Raw genomic sequence first — 24,503 nt, forward strand, 5'->3', positions numbered from 1 at the left:
CAGGCACATCAAACCCCAGTGTGCACTCCTAAAAATCCTGCAGCAACGCCCAGGGACCGCAACCACACAATCTCCCACATGACTTACCAGGTCTGTTATCTCATATCAGATCTGCAACAAGGAAGCAGGAACACAGCCAGCCAGCAGTCATGTTTTAATTAATCTAAAGGGGGATTTAGCAAAGCCTCTGGAGCTACTTCAAGGGTTACATTTATCAGCCATTCATGAATAAACTGAGGACATAATCACAACACCAAAGCATGCTGTAGTAAAATCAATGCAACAATTCAAAAGCAGAAGCTCTATCAACGCCTCTGCATTAACATTATGCTGCAGAGCAATGTTTCAGAGACATATTTTCCCTTAAACAAAGGAATCAATCAAATGTTCATTTACATATTGTCTACCTCTCATGGATTAATTAGCAGCAGCAGCACACTGAGTTTCTCTACACCAGTTTTCTCATGCAAATGACTCAGGCTAATAAAGACAATAAAAATATGTGCAATCAAATTAATAAATACAGGCAATAAAATGTGTTTCCTCATCACAGATCATTTCCACTCCCTCTGTCTTGTGAATGAAATGCTGCAGTCATTCAACTTGAAATGAGAAATATCACTGCTCAAAGTCACTCTCCAAACGCAATAACCTGACGATGATTTAATGTAAATGATGTAATGTTGGAAAATCCTTCGAAGGAGATCATATAGTATCCTACCTGAGAATCCAGCCCTGCTTCTCTCTCTCTCGGGGAGCTGTCAGGGAATGATGCGGACTAAATTTCTGTGCAGCGCTCGGATCCAACCACAGAGTCATTCATTGCGCATGGTGCCTGTCACCAAAAAACCTATGCTTTTATTTTTTTTTGCCTGGAGGAGTAGTCTGTTGCAAGAGGCACAGCGGACCTCCACAATGCGTGGGAACTTGTCTTCTATCCTGCGTGGAGGATGGAAAGCCCTTGGTACCCTGGGAAGGAAACCCCTGGATCTGAAGTGATAACGCTGATGCTTAAGTGGATAGTCACCACCTGATCCGATAGTCTCTATAAAAGCGCGTAGTGTCTAAATTTGGCTCATCATCATTGCAGCCTTATTGATATCCATGCAGCATTTTTCAAAGATTATGCATTGGCTGTGGTGATTTTTAACTGCGCTCTATAGTATTTTTACATAATCAACAAGATGTTTTTTTTGTGTGTGTTTTTTCTTTTAGCTCTTTATTTTCTGGTTATTTTTATCCCACATAATTATGGACCCTCAGAAACTGGGTAGAAAAAAATAATACTTGATGAGCCTTCCTTCCCGTTCTTTATATGATGACAATATTAGTTTGCACTATCCTTCCAGTCACATGAGTTTGATTAGTATGTTGTTTAACAGCAACAATTTAGTCTCCAAAAATAACGAGCGTAGTTCTATTACCATTGCCTCAATTATAAGAGAATGCCTCCAATTTGATTCGTACTGTGGAGACACTGCGCCATCTAGTGGATTCAGTATTAATTGCGGCAAAGAATTGATGAAATGCGCAACATTTGCTTAATAAAAAAAATAAATTTACGTGTAACATCATTAAAATACGTACAAAAAATTAGAAAACTATACTGACAGTAAGCATTATTTTTATTTACTGACCAAAAGCACATCTTTATCAGTTACAGCGAAATATTGCCACACCTACACCCAGGAAAACAATGCTGGTAACGCAAGAGGTTTCTCCTCTTCTACTTCCGTATTCGTTCCCATATCAACAATTCTCAATTTTGGTAAATGTATTCAGTTTGATAAAAGTGGCCTTGGCAAAAAAATACTGAAATATATTCAATGTACCGATACTAGTCAGTATGTGAGGCGTAGATGTTTCCCCAAACTGATGTCAGTGAAGTTGTCTAACGTGAACCCAGTACGCATGCGTAAAACGAATTAATATCTTGTTAAGTAGCTAAGCTTGTTCCCATTATTTAAGATACTTTTGGACCAATATCAGATATACAGACTAACGGACAAGAGTTGATGTAGGCTTGAAGGAAATCCGCTTGCTGTATCATGCAGTCGATGGCTACATCGTGGTGTTAACTATCTTGATACTGTGTCTTCTTTGGTGATTCACGTGATTGCCTTGCACCGCCGTGGTCACCTGATTTGTTGTGTATGTAGCTGAAAGAGAAAGATGGCTGCACACCTATCGTACGGTAGAGTTAATTTAAACATTTTGAGAGAAGCTGCACGAAAAGAGCTTCGGGAGTTTTTGGACAAATGTGCTGGAAGTAAGGTAATGAAAACATGGCCGAAACAGCGACCGTTATGCACATCCATAGATGTGACAGTTAAGCTAGTTCTCCAGCATTAGTGTTATCATGGAGCTGTCAATTTAGGCACAACAAATGCATAATGTTGCTGGATAAGAGATAGTTATATGTTGTAGCTTAAGTACTCTCTGTATGTGAGGTTTATTATTCCTTAAGGGCGGCTGCATATCAATTTTTGTGGTAAACATTAGCTAAGACTCGTAGGTAGCACTGACAGCAAACATTTCCGCATACCGATAATTGTGTTCTTTCTGTTTAGGCCATAGTTTGGGATGAATATTTGACGGGACCATTTGGACTTATAGCTCAGTACTCTCTACTGAAGGTAAGTGCTTCCAGTGCACATTTGTCTGCATGCAAAATAATGGCAGAGTGATCTACCAGGTACAAAGATATTGTTGGTTGTAGACATCAACCATATTGCGATTGCTTTGTATTTCAGGAACATGAAGTGGAGAAGATGTTCACCCTCAAGAGTGGCAGGCTCCCTTCTGCTGACGTCAAAAACATCATCTTCTTTGTTCGTCCCAGACTGGAGCTCATGGACATCATTGCTGAGAATGTCTTCAGGTCTGTTTATGTGTCATATTTTTTAAGCCCTGCAGTGTGAACAGTGCTGTACTTTCATGGCATTTGTGTCCCATTGCAAAGCTGCAAACAGTATTTCACACTTGTGTCCTGTCACCTTTAGTGAGGACAAGATGCACTCGGCACGGGACTTCCACATCTTGTTTGTGCCGCGACGGAGCATGCTGTGTGAACAGCGGTTGAAGGAGCAGGGCGTGTTGGCCTCTTTCATCAACATTGATGAGTACATCCTGGATCTGATTCCTTATGATGGTGACCTGCTGTCCATGGAGTATGAAAGTGCTTTCAGGGTGAGTACAACATTTACATCTCTCACTCTGCTGCTCGTCGACTGGAGCATCTCTGTGTTGTTATGAATGGAAGAGTAGATTTCTTATCAACCGCAAACATAACAATTGTTCAAATTTGTAAGATTCTTAAAAGGAACTATTTTTATGTTTAATGCTTACTCCAGATTTAGAGATATATTGTATTTCTAAGTGTCACGATGTGTTTTTACCCCCTTTTGTCTCTTACAGGAGTGCTATCTAGAAAATGACCAAACGAGCCTTTACCACACGGCCAAAGGCCTCATGACCTTACAGGCACTGTACGGCACCATCCCACAGATATACGGGAAAGGAGAATGTGCACGGGTGAGTACGGTGCATTCATTTTGTATAAAATCTCAGAAGAAGAAGAGTGAATGTGTTTAGGAAAGAAATCCTCTGCTTGTTCTCAGCATGTTGCCAACATGATGCTGAGGATGAAGAGGGAGTTTGCCGGCATTCAGAATCAGATCCTCCCCGTGTTCGATACTCTGCTCCTCCTGGACCGTAATGTCGACCTGCTCACTCCTCTGGCCACACAGCTCACATATGAGGGTCTTATTGATGAGATCTATGGAATCACTAATGGTAATGAAAAACTTTGACTCCTTCTTATTATGTGTGAATCTACTGTACTGTAGTTATCTAAAGCTTGCGTATATGTTTCTGAATGCCCTTGTTTTTCCTCCCTCTGACTCCCAGGTTATGTCAAGTTGCCTCCTGAGAAGTTTGCACAGAAGAAACAAGGAGAGGCGAGTAAGGATCTACCCACAGAGCCCAAGAAGTTACAACTCAACTCAGCAGAGGAACTGTACGCAGAAATACGTGACAAAAATTTCAACGCTGTTGGAGCAGCGCTCAGCAAGAAGGCCAAAATAATTTCAGCTGCCTTTGAGGTTGGTCTTCCCGGTCTTTGTTACTTTAGCATATTTGCCTGCCAAAAACAGTGCAGTTGCAGTGCCCACAACCTAAAGGGAGCTATATTAGATCACTTCCAGACATCCAGGCATCCCAGCTGATCTGATCTGATTTCAATCTCTGTGGCATTTTACCACAAAGGTCACAACAGAAATCCATGAGTTGAGGGAAGTGATGACAATCACCCAGAGATAAGATAATTGTTCAAACCGAATGCTAAACGAGGCCAAACAAATTGGCTTTCTTTTAACAGCTCAAGATTGTAAAACACACATTAGTAAACTGATAATGAGCACAGTTTTGCTATCTATTTGTCTACTAACACAATTAAAGGAGAAACAGCATCCTTACCTTGACACATTGTAATTGTCTGCACTGTCTGAAGCTGTTTAACATTTGATTTAATTTACTGACTGTGTTTGATAAAATGTGTGTGGTAACTAAAATGTAATCCATTGTTTACATGCCTTTTTTTGAGGGTATATGAATCAACAACAGCTGAGTAACTGTGTGATATGTTTAATCTTTCAGGAGCGCCATAATGCCAAAACAGTGGGAGAAATAAAGCAGTTTGTGTCTCAGCTGCCTCACATGCAGGCAGCACGAAGCTCGCTGGCTAACCACACTTCTATAGCAGAGCTGATCAAGGACATCACCAGTGCGTTAATTACTCTTCCCTTAAACAAAGCTTCTTTGTGCTCTATTTGCATGTTTGAACTATAACTATTTTTTTAATGGCCATCATATAATTCTGTTTCTATAAATGACCCAAATAACTGTTTCACTTTTGGGGGGTTGGGATGAGTTATAAAATGTACCTCTTATGTGTTATTTCTCCAGGTTTTAAGGAGTGTAGGATTTTTAAAATCTCTTATTATACAACATATATAATCTAACTCATGTCTCTTGTTTCAGCATCTGAGGCCTTCTTTGATAATCTAACAGTGGAGCAGGAGTTCATGACTGGAGTCGACACAGACAAGGTATTATTGTGTCTACCTAAAATATTCTTACATGAATTAATATAAGTAGGTTCCTGGTTTGAATCCCAGTTCAGACGTAGGGATCCTTTCTGTGTGGAGTTTATATGTTCTCCCTGTGCATGCATGGGTTCCCTCCAGGTACTCCGGCTTACTCCCACAGTCCATGAGTGTGAGCATGAAAGGTTGTCTGTCTCTATGTGTCAGCCCTGTGATTGACTGCCGATCAGTCCAGGGTTTACCCCGCCTTTCGCCCAGTGACAGCTGGGATAGACTCCAGCCCCTGAAATTTCTTACTATGTCATATGATTTAACTAAGCTTACTAAAATCCTACAGAATTATCACATAACATATCGTATAACATAATTTGTTACTCAAATTTTCTGATTTAAATCAGATTTTTATAAAATATTGTAAATTAAACATATTGTACTATCCAGGTGAACACTTATATAGAAGACTGCATCGCACAGAAGGATCCGCTGATCAAGATTCTGCGTCTGGTGTGTATGCAGTCAGTCTGCAACAACGGCCTCAAGCAGAAGGTGTTCGACTACTACAAGAGGGAGATTCTCCAGGTAGAGTCATAATGATTTGATTTGGTTGTGTGTCCATACTTTTCTACTGTATCAACAAAGAAAAATAATGAGGGACTGTTGTGTTCTTTATGTCAAGAATGATTTATCGTTATGTGAATGACTAAATGAAACTGGTAGGTGACTGATTTTGTTAATAATAATTTCTCTTTGTTGCCTTTTGAAGACCTATGGTTATGAACACATACTGACATTGAACAACCTAGAGAAGGGGGGTCTTTTGAAGCCACAGACGAGCTCAAGGAACAACTACCCCACTATCAGAAAAACCCTTAAACTGTGGATGGAGGACGCCAATGAACAGGTACGAGATTTATGAAAAGAAGGACACATTTTAAAGAAGAAACTTGTGCATTTAAAGGATTTCTGAGTAGATCTTTGATATCTTTGTGTCTGTTTTTTTATTCCTTACAGAACCCAAACGACATCTCCTACGTGTACAGTGGCTACGCTCCACTGAGCATCCGACTGACCCAGGTCTTGGCCAGACCCGGGTGGCGCAGCATCGAAGAGGTGCTGAAGATGCTCCCAGGTCCTCACTTTGAGGAGAGACAACAGCTTCCTGCTGGGCTTCATAAGAAACGTAAGGACCGACACAAACTGCTGTTTGCCCTGCTGCTGGATTAACAGAATAAAAGTAAACGAGCTCCTGCTGCTGCATGTAGATAAGGCACGGGCTTTGTTCCTGTGTAGTCAAATGCTGAACAGCAGCAGATTGATGACACAAAGCTGACAATACCACAGAAGCAGTGAGTGTTTGTGATTTGTCTGTTGAAGACAAAGCGAGATAAAACACTCTCTGTCAGTGCCCGGCTCTTCCCTTCAGCTTTCCTCCATCTCTTTATATTGGCAGTAGTAGGTGTTACACTGATGTGAATGATGAATTTAATTATACACTCAATTTGAAATGTGCTAATTAGAACCGAGTTTGGGCATGGGATGGTTGACTTGTTTCTACATGCCTGCCTTAAATTCAGTTTGAAAAGGTGATAATAGAGGACTAATCCAGGGGGAGGGTGACGGCTAAATGAGTGTTTTCACATTTCAAAATAAGGTGCTTAAGCAGACGGGACTTGGCCCTCTTTAAAAGTCAGTTGTGTTTTGTTTAATTGAACGAGGGCAGAAATTTAATAGATGTCAGAGTGACATACAGGAAAATTAAACCTTCCCCTTTTAGTAAGTTTAGTTTGACTGACATGCTTCTCCTTTTAGGCCAACAGGGGGAGAACCGGACGACGCTTGTGTTCTTCCTCGGTGGGGTGTCATATGCAGAGATCGCCGCTCTTCGCTTCCTCTCCCAGATGGAAGACAGCGGCATGGAGTATATTATAGCCACCACAAAACTCATAAACGGCACAACTTGGATTAAATCCCTCATGGATCGACCTGAATCCCAGACCCCCTGAGACACCTGCATGAACACCTGGACACATCAAACAGGCCATCCATCAGAAAACCTCAGCTGCTGTTTTTATGTCTGTATCGGTGGGCTGCAGGTGTTTCATTGATGTCTGTGCCTGTTAAGCAACAAGAGGCTCTTTAAAGGTGCCCAGTGGACTCACTTAGTTATGTTTACACACTCAGTGTTACTCACAGAACCAATTCTGTGTATCCTTAAGGCCTGAGAAACATGTCCAAAGCTTTTCCTTCTCTATAATATTTGAAACACTGATTTTTCTGCCTTTGCTGATACTTTCCTTCAGTTCTATGTACAGTACCACCAACTGTGCATCAATGGATATCTCCATATTCACACAGCAGCCAATTTCTTCTAAAAATGTGCTGATGGTGGGAAGCTTAAATACTGCTATAATGTTCTTGCTGTGTTCAGGGCTGCAAGTTGTACAAACAGAGAAATTCTGACAAATTGTTGTCAGTTCACCACTTCACAACTGATCAGCAACTAAAAAGACAATTGCTAGTGAAAATCTGAAGGGATATCGGGCCATATGTCACGGTAAAACATATAACCCATTAGCTTCCGTGAGACAAAAGCCAATCTCAGGTCCCATCGGGCATAGTCTGACGATGATATAGCCTCTGGAGACAACGGTGAACATGCCGGCCGTGTAGCCAGTGGTTAGCGATAAACGACGTCCAGTCAAGACTTCCTTTTCCACATGCTGCATTGTTTAACAAAATTGAATTTAATTGACGGGTCTTATCTTTGACAAAATTTCAACATCATGATGCAGATTTGTAAAAATGAAGCTTTGTCAGGTCTGTCCTCAAGAGGAGAAGAAAACTACTTTTAAAATGCTCGTTTGTTGAACGGAGGTCGGATTGAAAATTCCTGATGCATTTGAGGAAGTCGGGAAATCTAAACGCTGAACGGCTTTCGTGACACCGCGTCAAGGGACTTTATCTCAAGTTAGTTCAGATTGTTAGCTGTTAGCATGCAGATGTCTGTTTAAAGAGATTAATGAGAAGCCAAAGCGTTGTCAGATCACGCTGATGGGAGCCGGGATGTCATTACGGCGGATTATGTTCCACCTGCTTTTGCTCTCCACACGGACTATTTTTCCTGCATACGCTGCAGCCTGCTGATACGTGATTGGTCAATATTACTCAGACTACAAACCAAAACCAGAACACTTGCCATCCCTATAACCCACGTCCCTGCCTACAGATTCTACATTTCTATGTGGAATCTGTAAATAGAGATTAGACAAAAGCTAACATTAGCATTCAGCCCTCCTCTAGCTAACATTACCTTTTTAAGCCTTTCCATATCTGTAATCCATAACAGTCCTCTAACACTACCATCAATATCAGCTAGAAAGTTGTTAAATGCTAACATAAGCTGGTGTCTTATACTATCTAATGGGTTATAAAACATTTAGTGTTTTCACTATTTGTTGTCTTTTCAGTTGCCAGTAAAGCAATGAAATAAAAAGATTCCCTACAATAATGTTTTGAAACCTGTAACACATCCGTGCAACATTATACCTTCATAACCGCTTTCAAGAGTCCCACCCTGAGCATGACGTCAGACAAAAATGGCCGCCTTGTGAATATTAAGAATAGTATAATAGTGTAAGCAGAAATGTGTGTCGTGCAGCATCATGCATGTGCATTATACTGTATAAGCAAAGCATTGACCTTCTTGTAAAAACATTGCTCCATACAGCTTCTAGTGGTCACAAAATCCACAGGGCACCTTTATATATAACTTTGTATTCAGTGCTTCATTTGCAACCCAGGTAATATAACACAAAGCTTGTTTGCTGCTTCATCCCTTTGTCTCCTGGCTACACGTCCATCACTGAGGTCAGCAGTTGTACATATGTATTTATGATTGAAATATTAAGGAAGTTTGTGCCTATGTCATGTACAAGACGATTTGAAAGTTTTGTAAGGCTTTTGCTGGGTTAAAGAAAGTAAATAAAGTCTTAACTACTGTAAAAGAAATCAGTGTTGAATTACTTGGTCACATTGGAAGCCCTTTTGCCTATATTTTAGTATTTTTCAGAAAAGCAAGCTGATTGTGGACATGGAAAGCAGATGAAAAGCAGGGATGGGAGTGTATCCATCAGCAGTGATCCAGTGCTCTGAAGGAGCAATTAGCACAGTAACAGGCCCCCTGGTCAGCCGGTAATGGCCCTGTGCTGTCTGGAGAGCTCAGCCCACGGCGGCCCGTGATTTGACAGCGCATGACACTGATTGAATTAGGAGGCCATTTGCTCCATGTTCCGGTAGAGGATAACAGTGCTGCAGGAGGGTGTTTGATCTCTGTTTCAGTCAATATCTTCTCCGTGCCTTACACTCTGAACACAGGGAGACCTGCTGACAGCACTCGGATATTTTGGGAAACTAGTTGGGTAAATCTATGTTAATTTCCTACATGTTGATTTGCTGGAATATAAGGATTTGATTCAGTAGAAAATACTAAACACTGTAAATGTAGCTTACAATCTAACACTTTAAGTTCTCTGAATGAGGAGCAGGTGCACTGCAGACTTAAACTCCCATTAGATCATCCACAGGGGATTCAGATCCTGTGATCGGTTATTGCTTTTGGCTCCTCCTCTGCCACAAGGGCTGGAAACGCTCAAGGAAGCACACACCAACTTGGACTTCAAGCCTGGAAGCACAGGAGGCTCTTCATGATCACGTCCTGCCCTGCTGCAATAACACCAAGGTATGGTTTGTTTACATGCATGTTTTTTGCTTGTTTGTGATTCATGCATGTTTGCATGCTGTCAGTTTTAGGTAAGATATTAATACATTTTAAATCTTAAACTGTATATTTATCAACACGATATATTCTGAGTCTAACATGGCTCCTTTATGAGCTTAGCTGTAACTTCTGTACCTGGCGAATAACTTCCTAAAGAAAAAATCTGCATGTATTGTATGTATATATATGAGTGTATTCAGCAAGTGTCCCTTTAAACATCAACAGTTGGACATGATGTGAAGTGAATGCGGAAAATGTTCAATATTGTTTGTGACTATATATAAACGGATCAATACTGAGCCCATTTAGTGCAATTTAAAGATAAATTATTAACAATGCTCTTTTAAAACTGCACTCTAATTCGCAGAACTTTAACAACTAAACTTAAAAGCGTTTAATAATACATTAAGCACTAAAAATAATGTTACTGCATGGGAGCAAGAAACATATAAAACATGTCAGTAATCATACTGTCTTTGCTGTTGTGTGCACTGTATGATTTAATGAGCTTGTGTGTTTGCAGAATGGGCCGAGGCGACAACATGGGACACCTGACTCAACCTGGTCGCAGGCAGAAGACGCAGCAGGAGCCTCTGGACATGGAGCCCTTGTTTATCCGCTTCCTCCGGACTTTCAGGGAAATCCTCAAATTTGTTCTGTTCAGCTACACGGTGCTGTTTGGCGCCCTGCTCCTCGCCAGATGGACCACTTATTTTATGGTGGGAAAGTGAAGAGACTGGTGGAGAATAAGCCTGTTGTTGGATGCTCATTAAGGATGATGATCAGGAAGAGCTTGCTTGGATTTGTGGTCTATGCAGTTCGTATAAATCATTGATGTGCCCCACACTCGAATATAACAGCTGATCGTGTTTGTTTCTGCGTTTGATCCACACACTGCTTTAGAAATCACCGCTCTTTTGCATTTTTTAACAGGATGTTTCAGATCCAGCAACTCTAGCAACTCTACAGGGAAACTTGTTTCAAAAAGCCAGTTTGCATAAAATGTGTTGGTTAACAGAGCTTAAATGTGCAATTTAGAAACTGTGATATTTGCTGAGTTGCAAAATGACCACAATGAAGCCATGAAACATGTTTTATGGTTGTGTAGCTGCAAAAAAAAGATTGTGTATTCTTGAAAGATTAAGGCTTTAAAGTTGTTTTCCTTCTTGGGGAGCACATAAAGTTGAACTAAAATGTTTGTGTAAATAATGCATTTATGCAGTTGTGTCCTTTTTTTTTGTTGTGGTGCTAATTTCTCCTGAATGAAATAGTGCAACAAAGCTGTCCCATCATCAGGCGGGCAAGGACTGCAACTGCCCTGTTGTCCTCGGGCTCAAGGTTTACTATATGGCAATTCATTTGTGGTAATTTAATGTGGGATCTAATCTTGGGGAAGGGTTACGACTTTACTGACAAGTGTAAATTTGGTTGGCAATACTGAATGCCCTGACAAACACAATGACTTATGATACATGATATGATTTGAACCTTAAGGCAAAACCTCAGTTAATCTTGAGGTCCAATTTTGTAGTTTTAAAGTTAAGTCATCTTAAAGCAGCCGTTAAATGCTCAAAATATGTTTGTTTTAAAATCAAAAACTAAATAAAACAAACGTAGTTGAAAGAGAGTGGGAGAGGGATGTGTCAATCTGAAGACTTTCTGACATATCACAGATGGAAAAGGTGTAAATAATAGTAAAAGTGATGACTGAATTCCATTCAGCTGCTTGAGTTTCAGGGTTTTCATGTTGTGTTTGATTTCTCTCTGTCATAGTGTCAAGCTAAGTTGGACACTTGAATAAAAAAGAGCCATCTTAAATTTTAATAGTAACACTTGAGCTGTCCTATTTTGACCAGTCAAAACATAATGAAAGGGCCTATCATGGTCCGCTGTTGATTTATGTCCCGTTGGCCCTTGGGCAGGTAAATCCAGCTGTGGGCCCTAAACTTTAGTTTGGCAGCAAACAGGCCTGCTTTTTCCAGAGAGACATCCCCTTAAACACATGTCCAGCAAGGAGCAGATGGGAGAGTTTGATGTTTAAAGAGTCATCAGCAGCAACCCAAAACATTAAAGCTCCTGTGAGGAACTTTCAGTTTGTGTTGATTTTGTCGCCCCTTGTGGACAAAGTGGTACTTCTGATCTCTAATGATTTTGTCCTGTACATGCTTAAGTGGTGGTTTTTTAACAAAAAACAGTCATCCTGCTTTTCCTATTTTTTTTTTCGTAAGTATCACTCACGTTAAATTTCTGCACTGGAAAATGTAAACAAAGGCAGTGTGCAGCTAATTGCTTCATCTGACACCTACTCCCCGCCAGCGGTTTCAAGCCTTAAAAAAATATATACACAAAAACTATACATAGTTTTTTTATTCAGTCTATTTCATAACCAGATAAAAACTCCTCATATGAGCTTTAAAGAGTCATCTGCAGCACCCCAAAAATTAATTAAAACAATTCTATTATTTCTGCCACAGCTACCATACATACTATGAATTATATCTGAGTGACTGTTAACTGAATCACTTGGTTTGGGTGTGATATAACAATTTTTAAAATTAAATCTTGTTTTCTAAATAAAACTTCATGTAAAATATAGTAAACTTTATGCTGTGAAGCCAAAAAATAACCGTGTGTGTGCGGGTTAGTTCGTTTTAATCGATGTAACAAGCCACACGGGCGGAGTTTATGCCACTACCTGGTTTTCTACAAAGTCTTTATTACTTTTCATTGAAAATTACAGGCGCTTTGAATAAATAAATTATGTAGTCTCAGAGGACATGAAAAAGACCCGGGTCACTGACAGCTCAGGATTCATTCAGATTAAAATTGTATGATGCACCGCTCAACGCTCTCCGTGTGATGCTCGCTGCTGAACGCCGCCCGTGCGGCGCCATTTTGAAAGTGTAACGCTGCTGGGAGAGGCAGAGGCGAGGGAAATCTCAAAGTAGAGTGCAAAGTCTACAATCCATTGCAGAGGATTGTTGTATTCTTTCTTTGGTTTAAGACGGTTTCATGTAGAATACATAATCTGGGACGAGGATTATACGGTTTTTGGAGTTACTAGCAGAACTCACAGGTTTGTTCCTCCGCGGCTCCTCGGTCAGAACCACCCAGCCGACCCGGGTCAGCTCTGCTCCAGTCCAGGGCCTGAGCCCGCTACAGAGACCCTCTCTCCGAGTCTCTCACCATGGCAGGTAAAACTAAACAAGAAAACACTGTCAGAGTGACTGCAGTTTAATTATTATCAAACACAATCCTGAGCATCACGCATGATGGGTTTGAATCACTGTTATGGATCACTAACGCAGGCGAGCTAGCAAGCTATGCTAATGAGTGTGACTGACAGAGTGAAAGTGAGCGCTTTACACAACAAACATGCTTTAACTATATTCTGTTAATGCGGATGTGCTTCACCAGCTTAAATAAATAATTAGTAACAAGTCACGATGTGTCTTTTTGCCATTACACTTGTTTTAGCTAAGTTAGCACCAGGCTAACGCGTGTAAAGTTGTCTTGGATGGAGGTGTGGTAAAACTCTGGTTTGTGTCTCGTGCAGGGGCCGGTGGTGGGAACAGTGATGTGCAGTGGTGCTTTTCCCAAGTCAAAGGAGCAATAGACGATGATGTCGCTGAAGGTAAGTTCATGTGGTGGTCACTAAACCGTGGCTAACCTGCATTGATTGGCATCCTGTGCATGCTAGTTTTAAAATGAGCATCAATGCTAATTCAGGTTGCACTCTCTGTGCAAGGTATCAGAATCAGACACACAAATTGACATACTACACTTAAAAACAAGGACAGATTAGACAAGGTAACAGAGACACTTATACACTTAAACTACAATACAGGCCTATGGATACAAATATATATTACAAAGTATGTATATATGTATATATATATATATATGTGTATACATTATTAAAAACACAACAACACGTATAGACAGGAGACAATAGTGCAATGAACAGTGCAAAGGTACAGAGATAAATATTATGAATCAGGTTGTTATATTTAAGAGGTAGATGGTTGTAGTATTTTCAGTATATATAGTATATATTGGTATCCATTTAGATAATGAACAGATAGTTGAGTAAAAGCTGTTTCAGTGCATTAACGTCTTTACACTAAAGTGAAAGGATAAGTGGTTTGATAGTCTTAAAAGGCCCATCATATACTGGTAAAATTGGGGGATCGCATTAATATATTTTTGGCATTATTTCTGCAAGATGCCAGCAGTCACATCTATTTCAATTCACCACAGTATATTTGTCTAGTGTTTGCATGCTGAGGGTGATACTGCACTGTCTCAAGATGTTATCTCTACAGTACAAGGGCATTAAGCAACATTAAACATGTAGGAAGTCCTTGGAGAAGTGTGTGTACTCTGTTGAGCAATCAGTTTGCTTCAACTTCACATGTGTTACATTTTATAGTGTCTGAGTCAAAAGAGAAACTTTCCATCATTGCTCCATCCATATCTAGCCATGCAGAGGGTCTTATATGTTGAGACCTAATGGTCAGTCTGTTACAGTTTTAGTGAGTAAGGATAATCCACACTCAGGTTATATTTATTTGACCTATTTTTGGTCGAATAAAGACACCGATGACTGATGTCTGTTTTTGGAAAGAGGCTTTGCTGTTGCAGTTTTTAAGTTTTTTTTATTACAAGAGGCTACTGAGTAACTGAATCGTCCAGTGCGTAAATAGATTTTAACACAGTACATAATTAATACAAATTAAGTGCAAAATTAGCTCACAGCCAAGGTGACAAATCAAGCTTTTACCTCCATAAGAATAGGAAGCCTAATGGTTGATTGTAACAGCCCCTTTTTCCATTGTCCAATGACCAAATTCAAAACTGTCTTCATGTATGTTTACAGTACATGATGGACGTATTTGTGTGTAAAAGACTACACAGCTGTTTACAGTAAGCTCTGCCTGGGAACAAGTATTAATGTGAGCCTCTCCTTGTGTCAATACATAGCAGTACTCGGGCTGTAAACTCAACGCTACAACAGTGTTGTAGTTTTATTTGACTCTCCTTCACTCTGCCTACTTTTGCTCTACAGGAGAGTTTGTATGGAGCCAGGTCGTGTCAGGCGCTGAGTGTGCACTGTTAGATGAGGAACAACACCACAGTCTATATTAAGGATTGCTACAGCTCAGAATAGTGCCAGCCTGTAAACAGGGATTGATTGTTGTGTTGTCGGATTTGATGAGAATGCTTCTCCTTTTTTAAAGTGCTGAATAGCTGCACTTAGCAAGCGTTTAGTGGACTTTAAGTTCCATTGCACTAGCACATTGTAGTGTATTTAAACAGTACATGTGCGTCATTGCTCTGTTGTGTTTTCACCATGGTTGACATGGTTTTAAACCCTCACAGGGGGAAAGAGCAGGAGCTAATGTCTAATATCTCTGCGCCTCTTTGGAGGAAATAAATTGTTGAACCAGAAAAGTTTAGCAAAAATATTTTCCCATTAAAACACCTCAAATTTACACAACAGACTCCCTACTACAGTAGAAAATTAGACTCTAATAAAGGACACAAAGTATAACAAATGTGATGATATTCTAATAACACTACCTTATTGACAGCTGACATCATATCCACTGTTGAATTCAACCACTCTGGGGAGCTGCTAGCCACTGGGGACAAGGGGGGACGTGTTGTCATCTTTCAGCAGGAGCCAGAGGTAAGTTCTGGTGACTGAAGTCAATGTGTGTTTTTTATAACAACTATAATAATAACTATAATAACACTTGTACTCTGATTTGCGGTCTGTCCTTGTTCAGAGTAAGAATCAGCCACAGTGTCGAGGAGAGTACAATGTTTACAGCACCTTCCAGAGCCACGAGCCCGAGTTCGACTACCTGAAAAGCCTTGAGATCGAGGAGAAGATCAACAAGATTCGATGGTTGCCTCAGAAGAATGCAGCACAGTTCCTTTTGTCAACAAACGGTTAGTAAACCACTTTATTCTCATTAAACTGAGTCACTGTAGTCCGACTGTCCTCATGAGACGGCCTCCAGCAACAGATGATCTAAATATAAACGGTTCCTTCTATCGCTGAAGAGTTTTCCACAATCTTTGCTCTTTGTCATTTCCAGATAAAACCATAAAGCTGTGGAAAATAAGTGAGCGTGACAAGAGACCAGAGGGATACAATTTGAAGGAAGAAGATGGACGATACAGAGATTTCAACACAGTCACGACACTGCGGGTGTGTATAACCAAGTCTAAGAAATGGGAAAATGTAGAATATTACCAGACTGATGCGTTTTCCAATATGTGCTGTGATGTCTACATCTGTTGTTTTGCTACAAGAACTGTTTGAGACTCTTAAGTGCCTGATGATTGAAAATAAAGTGATTGCGCCTCTTCTCCTCCCCTCAGGTTCCAGTGTTCATGCCGATGGACTTGATGGTAGAAGCCAGCCCTAGACGAGTGTTTGCAAATGCTCACACATACCATATCAACTCCATCTCAGTCAACAGTGATTGTGAGACGTACCTGTCTGCAGATGACCTGCGCATTAACCTGTGGAACCTGGAGATCACTGACCGCAGCTTCAGTATCCTTTTGATTTATATATTTAATTATATGTAACTAGAATCCTCAATAAGTCCTGACTTAATTCATCAGTGTTATTCCCGTAGACTTAAACTATCTCTCCTGTGGAAGAAAGAAGTGTCTAGCAAGGCCAATTAGGCCCCGTGTCCACATAGCGGAAAAGCGCTGGCAAGGCGCTGGGGAGCGTTGGGATGAAACATTGTGCGGTGAGAGAAATAACGCTGCACGCCGTGAGAGGAAAAAATGCTGCACACAGGGTTTGTTTCATTGACAACAATAAGTTTAACTAACTACACATTTAACAACAAGCTTGCAACGTGTAGGGCAATGAAACACACAAGCAATTTGATACTGTTCGTTTGTCATATCGTACAGCTCCGGGTAGACAGAGACAGCCAAATCAAGTTACTCCTACATGTTTGGTGGTAACCAGGGTGACGAGGGGTGCCCCATCTGATTGCTTGCCTGAAAAAAAAAAGCGGCGGTGATGACAGCAGCGGCTTCCGGAGAAGTTCTGAGAAGAAGCACTGAGTGGCCGCACAAAAAAGGCGGAGCTGGGTGCAGCTCTTTTTCTCCAGGCGACCACATACACTCTGCCCTGATTGGGAACAACTGAAAAAAGACTGGTGCTCAGAAAAAGGCGCTATGTGGACGCGGGGCCTAACTTTACAGGGAAAACATTTTGGGCAAACACACATGAGAAAAACATTTCTGTTGGTGTTGGAATAGATTGAGGAAAAAGGTGTCTTGCTCCTTATTTTTAGCGAACATAAGTTTACATGATTGTACTTTTCAGTTTATGTCCTATTTTAAATACTGAGTGGTATGTCCTCGTTAGTGTAGTTCTTTGCCTCAAGGTAGCTGTTACTCACTGTCAGATTATGATCCCCCGCATGCATCCTATTCACCTGCCCACCACACGTCAGTCAAATTTGACACAGCCAGACTGTGTTTCACTCTGTCACTGCAAAAACACTTACACCTACTGTATATTAGGAGACTAAATCCATGTTAAGTCAGTATCTTAATTAAGCCTATTTATTATATTGGCCATATACACACTGATTATGTGGCTCTTTAAAAAGGTGGTACTCCTCTTGGCAGAGTAAAATAATAAGTGGTGTGTAAAACAATTCCATATTTGATTCTGCCACAAGATGTCCCCAAAGTAAGCAGAACTTCTACACTCAGCGGCTCAAAAATACTGTTTGACTAGTTTATATATTGGTCTGACCCCAAAGTAGTTTTAGTGTGAAGAAATGTTTTAGTCCTGAATGAGCTGGCTAAAGGACTTTCTGTTGATGAAGTTTCTCTGAAGGTATCTGTCAATTCTGTGCCAATTGCTACTTGTTATGTGCATAACAAAGTAAGGCAATGGTAATGTTGACAGCTTAATCGTTCAGATGACCAGTTACGGTAGATGGCATTCCTTCATAGGGGGCAGTTTTGACCCTAGAATTATTCTATTACGCCATTTTTATAACCATCTCCCTTTGCAGACCCGTAAAGGTATGTTAAACCCTTGTGGCCACTGGGGAAATAGAAATAACAGGCGAGGTTTGATCTGGTAAAACCTATGAAACTTTTTTTAGTTGTGAAAGTGTCTTGTAAGCCTTTTTGTCCTTAACCCCACGTTTTAAGATATTGTTGACATCAAGCCAGCCAACATGGAGGAGCTGACAGAAGTGATCACAGCAGCGGAGTTCCACCCCAACCAATGCAACACTTTTGTCTACAGCAGCAGCAAAGGCACCATCCGCCTGTGTGACATGAGGGCGTCAGCGCTGTGCGACCAGCACGCCAAACGTAAGCCAATTTAATCTCTGCTTTGAGGAGCTGCTCGAGTTTGAAGAGACTGGGTGATTGAAGTGTTCTGCAGAGAATTTTACCTGTTCTGCTTTCACCGTCTGTGTGCTCACTTCATTAGAAAGGGATTACTCTAATGCATACAGAGTGCCTTAATATTCCTTCTTGACAAGCTCCAATAATGAGGCTAATGGTATCCTATCAACATGCATGACAACCAGAATGTTGTTCAAATCAAGGACATTTCTTAGCTTTTCTAACAGCTGAGTGACATCACCTGTCATGAAATCTGCTGTAGCCAGGCCAACAGTTTCCTGAGAAGTCTTAATTAGCGAAGCATCATACACCTGTGTGAGCTTGCAAGCCTTGTGGAAGGTGAAAGGTTGTGTCGAACATCTGTTATCTTAGCCGTGTTTTGGTTCGGCTACAAAAACATCTTTGAAGAAAGAGGTCGCTGGTTTGAGCCTCATTAAGGCCGACTTTTGTGTTTGTTCTGAGGCGACGGAGCTGACCTCTGACCCACACTTTCTTGAAGAGAGTCTCATTAGCTCAACACGGTACACCTGTGTGAGCTCGATATTATTGTGAAACCAGAAAGTGGGACATGAAGAAGGACAGTTTTGTTTCAGATCCCTGTCCAGACAGAGAAAGTTTGCAAACTGAGTTACAGCAGGAAGAGTTTTGTGAATCTTTAATATGTGCACTTAACTGGCGCTTGTAAAAAGTAAAGAAAAACTCTGTATGGATATCCCAAAGTTAGGGACTACAAGTACAACATGACAGCATCCCTGAAGTGACCACACTATTAATGATGGATATGCTGACTGGTATACTAAGAACGTATCCCTCTCTTTTTTGAAGTGTTTGAAGAACCAGAGGACCCAAACAATCGTTCGTTCTTCTCTGAAATCATCTCATCCATCTCTGATGTAAAGTTCAGTCACAGTGGACGCTACCTGATGACTCGTGACTACCTGTCTGTCAAAATCTGGGATCTCAACATGGAGACCCGGCCAGTAGAGACATATCAGGTGTGTAACCTTTGCCATGCTAAGATAGCATTTGTTGTTGCTTCTGTTTATTTTTGTGCCAGTGTTAAACCTGGTAATCTACCGTGTCTCCACAAGGGGGCGGAGTTTTGCAGAAGTCATGAGGAGATGTTATTTTGACTTTTACACAACTGATGATGACAACAACACATCTTTTTTTCTGTTAACAGGTGCATGAATATCTCCGGAGTAAGTTGTGTTCACTCTATGAGAATGACTGCATCTTCGACAAGTTTGAGTGCTGCTGGAACGGGAACGACAGGTGAGTTTCTCTCAGGGTAAAAAGGTGCACGTGCTGATTTTCTTGTAGATGTCAGCGTTGTGAAAGGAAAAATTTTTTTTGAGGAAGCCATCATTGGTTTCCTGATCATTCCTTGGGAACTCTCCAAACATTCAAAATACACGACACAAGCAAGTGTTTTTGGCTCTTTTGGCTCAACTGAAGGGAGCAACTCTTATCAAACCTCTGTGGTTATCTGCTTTGTGCAGAGCTTAAGGCTGCACCCTATTTGGCTTTGGTGCCAGAGGGGTTTTCTTGACATGATCCTGGTAGTTCTTCATGAAAGAAAACAATAACATTTTTGGCGTTTTGATTCATAATCCTTCATGAGTATAATGAGGTTTACCATCCCTCACACATACTTTGTCTTTCTGCAGCGTTGTGATGACCGGTTCCTACAACAACTTCTTCAGGATGTTCGACCGAGGCTATCGCCAGGACGTTACCCTGGAGGCGTCGCGGGAGAACAGCAAGCCCCGATCGATCCTGAAACCTCGCAAAGTGAGCACAGGTGGGAAGCGCAAAAAGGATGAGATCAGTGTAGACAGTCTGGACTTTAACAAGAAGATCCTGCACACTGCCTGGCATCCTCTGGACAACATCATTGCTGTTGCCACCACCAACAATCTGTACATATTCCAGGAAAAACTGAACTAGCTTTCGCTGAGCCGATCGGACCCCAGTTTCTGATTGAGCCCCACTGCTCTACTACAAACGATATCTGTCCGTCTTTGGCTAAATCCCAAGTCTGCCCTCATTGAATTTAATATTGAAATTGACAAGACTTAACTCTGTCAACAGCAAACATCAACACAATACATCCAAGCGGGATGCAGCTACCGTTTGCAATTCCACTACATCCCAAACCAAAGGGAAAGTGTGTTGAATACACATGTTTAGCTAGCTTGTCTCATTATTTCTTTTGTGCCAACATGACATCATTAACTTGAATGTCAAAGCTGCCAATTAGGTTTTGTAGCTTCCATGTTTTTTTAGTTTGGATAGGAAATTCTTTCTGTTTATGTTGTTGTCACCAAGTTTATTTTGGTACTGGCCTGCTAACACAAGCCGTCAACACTCCAGATTTGCCCCAAGTATTTGTCAAGTTGCCAAGTTAACTCACCACTTCTGTCCGAATCTTACAGTACGGTTATGAGGTTAAAGGACTGTTCTGGTGTTTTATCTTGTTTAAGCTTATTTTCGACAAATGGTGTAGAATGTGCATTACTGCTACACTTTGACCACAGTGATCCATTATTAAGGAGACGTTTATAGCTTTAGCCTGCGTCCACTAATGTCGTTTTTTGCACTGGCAGCGCCTGTTTTCTATACAAAACCAGAACAGTTTTTTGTTGCTGCGCTCACAACGCTGTCAGTTAAAAATAGTTCAACTTATGGAACGTCGCCACGCTCATCAATGTCACTTCTCCCTCACCGACCAAAATCAAGAAGGGGCGAGACTTCAGATATCAACGTTGTCAACAATAATGGTTGAGGAGAAGCGTGTTCTGTCTTTTTTTTGAGGGAACAATTTCCAGGTGTAGAGCTGCTGCTAATGCGGGGACATGATTCGTTTTTATGTTTTCTTTGTAAAATGTACTTAAATACAAGCAAATATTCAGCACACAGAGCAATTGAAAACAGACTGAACGAACACTACCGCGTGAAGCAGAAGTGCCCCCAGACAACTTTCGTAACCTAGCAACCGTAAGCGGCAGCTAGAAGCACTCTGAAATTGAGGTCGTGGGAGCTGCCTGCGTAAAAACCGCCGTTAGTGGGCACAGGCCCTTAAGGTGACCACTGGTTTACATTAATTTATCTACTGAAAGTCTATAGTCTAAGAAAGTCGTCTTATTTGAAGCTGACTTGTTTTTCATCACAGTGAACATTTTGTTGTCTTTGATTAAGTCAAACTTATTGCTTCTTGGTAACACAGGCAAGCAGGAAAACTCAAACATACAGCAACATCTGACACTGAAAGTAAGGCACCAAAGATCTGCCTTCTTATGTTGGAAACAACAAGACAAGACATTCACCTAATCGTTTCAACATCCAACCAGTTTTTCTCTTCATGGTCTCTAATACCTTACCTAATGATAAATGTAATTGTGTTTGATCAGCTGAACCTGATTAGTACACAGCATAAGGTGTTTAAAACAGTTACTGGTCTCAGCTGCATTAGCATGATTTGACTAAGTGTTCACTGAGATGGATCACTTATCACAAGCACTTAAACTGTAAGTTTATTTTCATTGTGTATAGAAATGGCAACATTAAGGAAAAGTGTCAGCAGTAATGTAAATGTTATTTCTAGATAATGTCCTGAAACATCTTAAATAACACCAGTGTTGACCTTTAATCACACACAAATTGTGCTCACACATTTGTCAGGTTTCCTGGTTTTGGGAGTGTAGTGGGGGCTCATCATGCCAAAGTAACCAGTACAAAGTTATATTCATTCAAAGCTTTCCGTCTGTCACGCTGGTCGCCCTTTAACATGCATGGACCACCATATACAGCTCAGGACACAAGCTTATATACGTGGAAAGCCATTTAGGTGTAGACTAAGTCTCTCGTGGTATGTGGCTGCCAGCTGGTTGTGCCGTCTCTGATAGATGGATTGCTTTACCCTCTGGATTTAGTTTTTTTTTTTTTTTTATGATGTTTTGTACTGTACCTGATAAAAGAGAAATAATCACTATAGATTTATTTTTGTATAAATTAAGGCAATAGGATTACAGTCTGATCACTGTAGTTTCTTTAACTGTCTGTCTCAGACTGACTGTGGATGGACGGCTGCCTGATCAGGTGACCTCTTTGTCATTTTGTTCATTCTGGCAGGTATTTCTTTAAAAGCTAGGCTTTTTGTGACATCAAGGAAGTGTTGTTTCTCACTAGGGATGTCCAAAGAACAAGTATTTTCAGGTGTCAGTACCTCTGTAGTCCTAAGCACTATAACAGTTTTATTTTTTTAATTTGGCTGACTGTAACTGATGTTTTCACTTTTCTTATTTTGATGCTTCAGACTTCGATTTTGACTTAATTTTTCATCTTTTAAGTTCTGTTTATGTGCCATGGGTTTGTTGATGATTTCTTTTTACTCGCTGTGAAAGATTAGGCCTTTTGTGGGTCTAAATGGGAAAGACATTTGAATCAACATGTGATGTTGATTTAGTACTGTTCGATCAAGTTATCTCTAAAGCAAGTCAGGTCAGTTGATTAGACGACGTCTTCTCTCTCCTGAGAAAACGGACTTGTTTATTTGAAAAGGAGAATTTGTGAAGCACTTGGTTTGCAGACGAGTGTTGTATGGATGTTGAATTTGGGAAAATACTTTAAGAAGTTAACTATGCTGTTTCTCTGCGTCACTAATCATCAGTCACATGCTGCCAATACTCTTCTGGAGTGGCTGAAAAAAACAGATCTCCACTTCATTTGAAATTCCTCTTTGATCACAGATAAAGCCATGAAATCAGCTTATTGGTCCACTGGATCTATTTATGTAAGTTAATGTGTCACTCCAACCTTTAGAGAGCTGATTTCCAATAACTAGGAAACCACCAGAACAAACACCCTCCTCCACAGGGTGGTGTTACGCTACTGTTGAGTTCAACTCTCTCAGGGCTCGGAGGAATGTCCTCTCCAAATTAGTAGCTTTGCAAATTTGCTTTTTTGCAACCATTTAAAACCTTTATCTTGATTTTCTAATGCAAGGTGTTTTGAGGGTTGTTCAGCTTATTGGTCTCATGTCATGTGTGTATAAACCTGTATAATGTGGCACCTTTGTCCCATTCCACAGTCAAGGATGAGCCAAACAATTAGCCACTAATCAACAAGGAGAGATGTCCATTTATTATGAGATTAGTGCATATTGTTAGTCATTGTTAAATAATAATAAATGTTTTGTTCTAACAACCTGTTAGAAAATAGATCTGTATAAATCTGTATAAAATTCATATTGGATCAGATTTTTCTTTTTTAAAACTTTCTAAAACATCCATCTTTGCAGAAATGCTCAGCAGCATTCATTAAAAACAGCCCCAACATGCATTAAAATCTAACAACTAACAATGATCTCCTTTACTTCCCCCTCACATTGTCTTCTTAGCTTTTGTTTGAGGCTATGATGTAAACAACAAAGACGTTCAGAAAAAAACCCTAATGCCTTTCTTATAGCATTAAGAAGAAATAAGATAATCAAGTACGTTTCTTGAACTTTCTGCTCAGGGGAATTGAACTGCTGCTCTGTGATCAAAACCTTGTACCTTCAAAATAAAGCAGCTTTTCAGGACTTTATTAAAAACTGCCTTATTTACAAGTAGATTTTATCCTTTTGAAGTTTGAGTTGTTCTAATTCTTCTTTGAACATGAATTTTGGGTCAATGAAACTTTCCCAACACACATATGATCATGAAATCTCAAGGAAACTGTCCAAGTTGAAGTTACCAGGTTTTTCCACTAGAAGCAGCATTATATATACATGTCTAATGTATCACAGGAGTTTAAACAAAATGCACTTTTTTATTTTTGTGAATTTCATTAATTTGTATGTTTTGTTTTTTCTTTCTTTCAATGGGCTCTTAAAAGAGGGTAGAAGAGTGTTGGTGGTATGTTTTGGGAAAAAGAAACAAATGGTTCATTGTACAGCTGTTTTTCTTTGTTAAATGAAATAAAGTACAATTTAGATGAAAAGTAATAAAGAATTTAAAATCTGAATTCTGATTTCACTGCTTCATATTTTGTATGGAGGATCACACCATGTTAAATTGAAATGACCAAGATATGATTTTTGTTCTATAGCTTCAGATCTTAAGAGCAGGGAGATGCTGCTAATTATTTACCCTTTGCAAATAATTTTCAACATTATATATAGTTTTACGACAATCCCGGCACCTCACCTCCCTGCAGTCAATGGC

General features: G+C 40.3%; 2 protein-coding genes across 2 annotated transcripts; both read left to right on the forward strand.

Moving 5' to 3' along the window:
- Window positions 1–2,171: 2,171 nt before the first annotated feature.
- vps33a (VPS33A core subunit of CORVET and HOPS complexes) lies at window positions 2,172–9,093 on the forward strand. Its single transcript, XM_069682401.1, has 13 exons — window positions 2,172–2,274; window positions 2,571–2,636; window positions 2,754–2,881; window positions 3,003–3,189; window positions 3,418–3,534; window positions 3,621–3,795; window positions 3,910–4,103; window positions 4,657–4,783; window positions 5,041–5,108; window positions 5,547–5,684; window positions 5,869–6,006; window positions 6,117–6,285; window positions 6,915–9,093. The coding sequence occupies exons 1-13, from the start codon at window positions 2,173–2,175 to the stop codon at window positions 7,106–7,108; spliced, it is 1,803 nt and encodes a 600-aa protein (XP_069538502.1). The 5' UTR covers window position 2,172; the 3' UTR covers window positions 7,109–9,093.
- Window positions 9,094–12,809: 3,716 nt separating this feature from the next.
- ppp2r2aa (protein phosphatase 2, regulatory subunit B, alpha a) lies at window positions 12,810–24,290 on the forward strand. The gene is made up of 10 exons (XM_069682402.1): window positions 12,810–13,076; window positions 13,439–13,516; window positions 15,477–15,574; window positions 15,675–15,840; window positions 15,990–16,102; window positions 16,276–16,453; window positions 18,094–18,258; window positions 19,120–19,289; window positions 19,478–19,569; window positions 19,965–24,290. The coding sequence occupies exons 1-10, from the start codon at window positions 13,070–13,072 to the stop codon at window positions 20,242–20,244; spliced, it is 1,347 nt and encodes a 448-aa protein (XP_069538503.1). The 5' UTR covers window positions 12,810–13,069; the 3' UTR covers window positions 20,245–24,290.
- Window positions 24,291–24,503: the final 213 nt, after the last annotated feature.

This window comes from Semicossyphus pulcher, unplaced genomic scaffold (assembly GCF_022749685.1).
Source record: "Semicossyphus pulcher isolate SPU_LCO1_2020_fin unplaced genomic scaffold, fSemPul1.0.p SCAF_6, whole genome shotgun sequence".
NCBI classification, from domain to species: domain Eukaryota; kingdom Metazoa; phylum Chordata; class Actinopteri; order Labriformes; family Labridae; genus Semicossyphus; species Semicossyphus pulcher.

What these genes read in the sequence shown, in the direction of transcription:
- vps33a (XM_069682401.1), top strand. Translation starts at nt 2,173, where the DNA reads ATGGCTGCACACCTATCGTACGGTAGAGTTAATTTAAACATTTTGAGA. An exon ending in CTGGAGTCGACACAGACAAG is followed by an intron (nt 5,109 to 5,546) that starts GTATTATTGTGT and finishes TGTACTATCCAG; the next exon opens with GTGAACACTTATATAGAAGA. An exon ending in TGGAGGACGCCAATGAACAG is followed by an intron (nt 6,007 to 6,116) that starts GTACGAGATTTA and finishes TATTCCTTACAG; the next exon opens with AACCCAAACGACATCTCCTA.
- ppp2r2aa (XM_069682402.1), top strand. An exon ending in ACACAGTCACGACACTGCGG is followed by an intron (nt 16,103 to 16,275) that starts GTGTGTATAACC and finishes TCCTCCCCTCAG; the next exon opens with GTTCCAGTGTTCATGCCGAT. An exon ending in GGCCAGTAGAGACATATCAG is followed by an intron (nt 19,290 to 19,477) that starts GTGTGTAACCTT and finishes TTCTGTTAACAG; the next exon opens with GTGCATGAATATCTCCGGAG.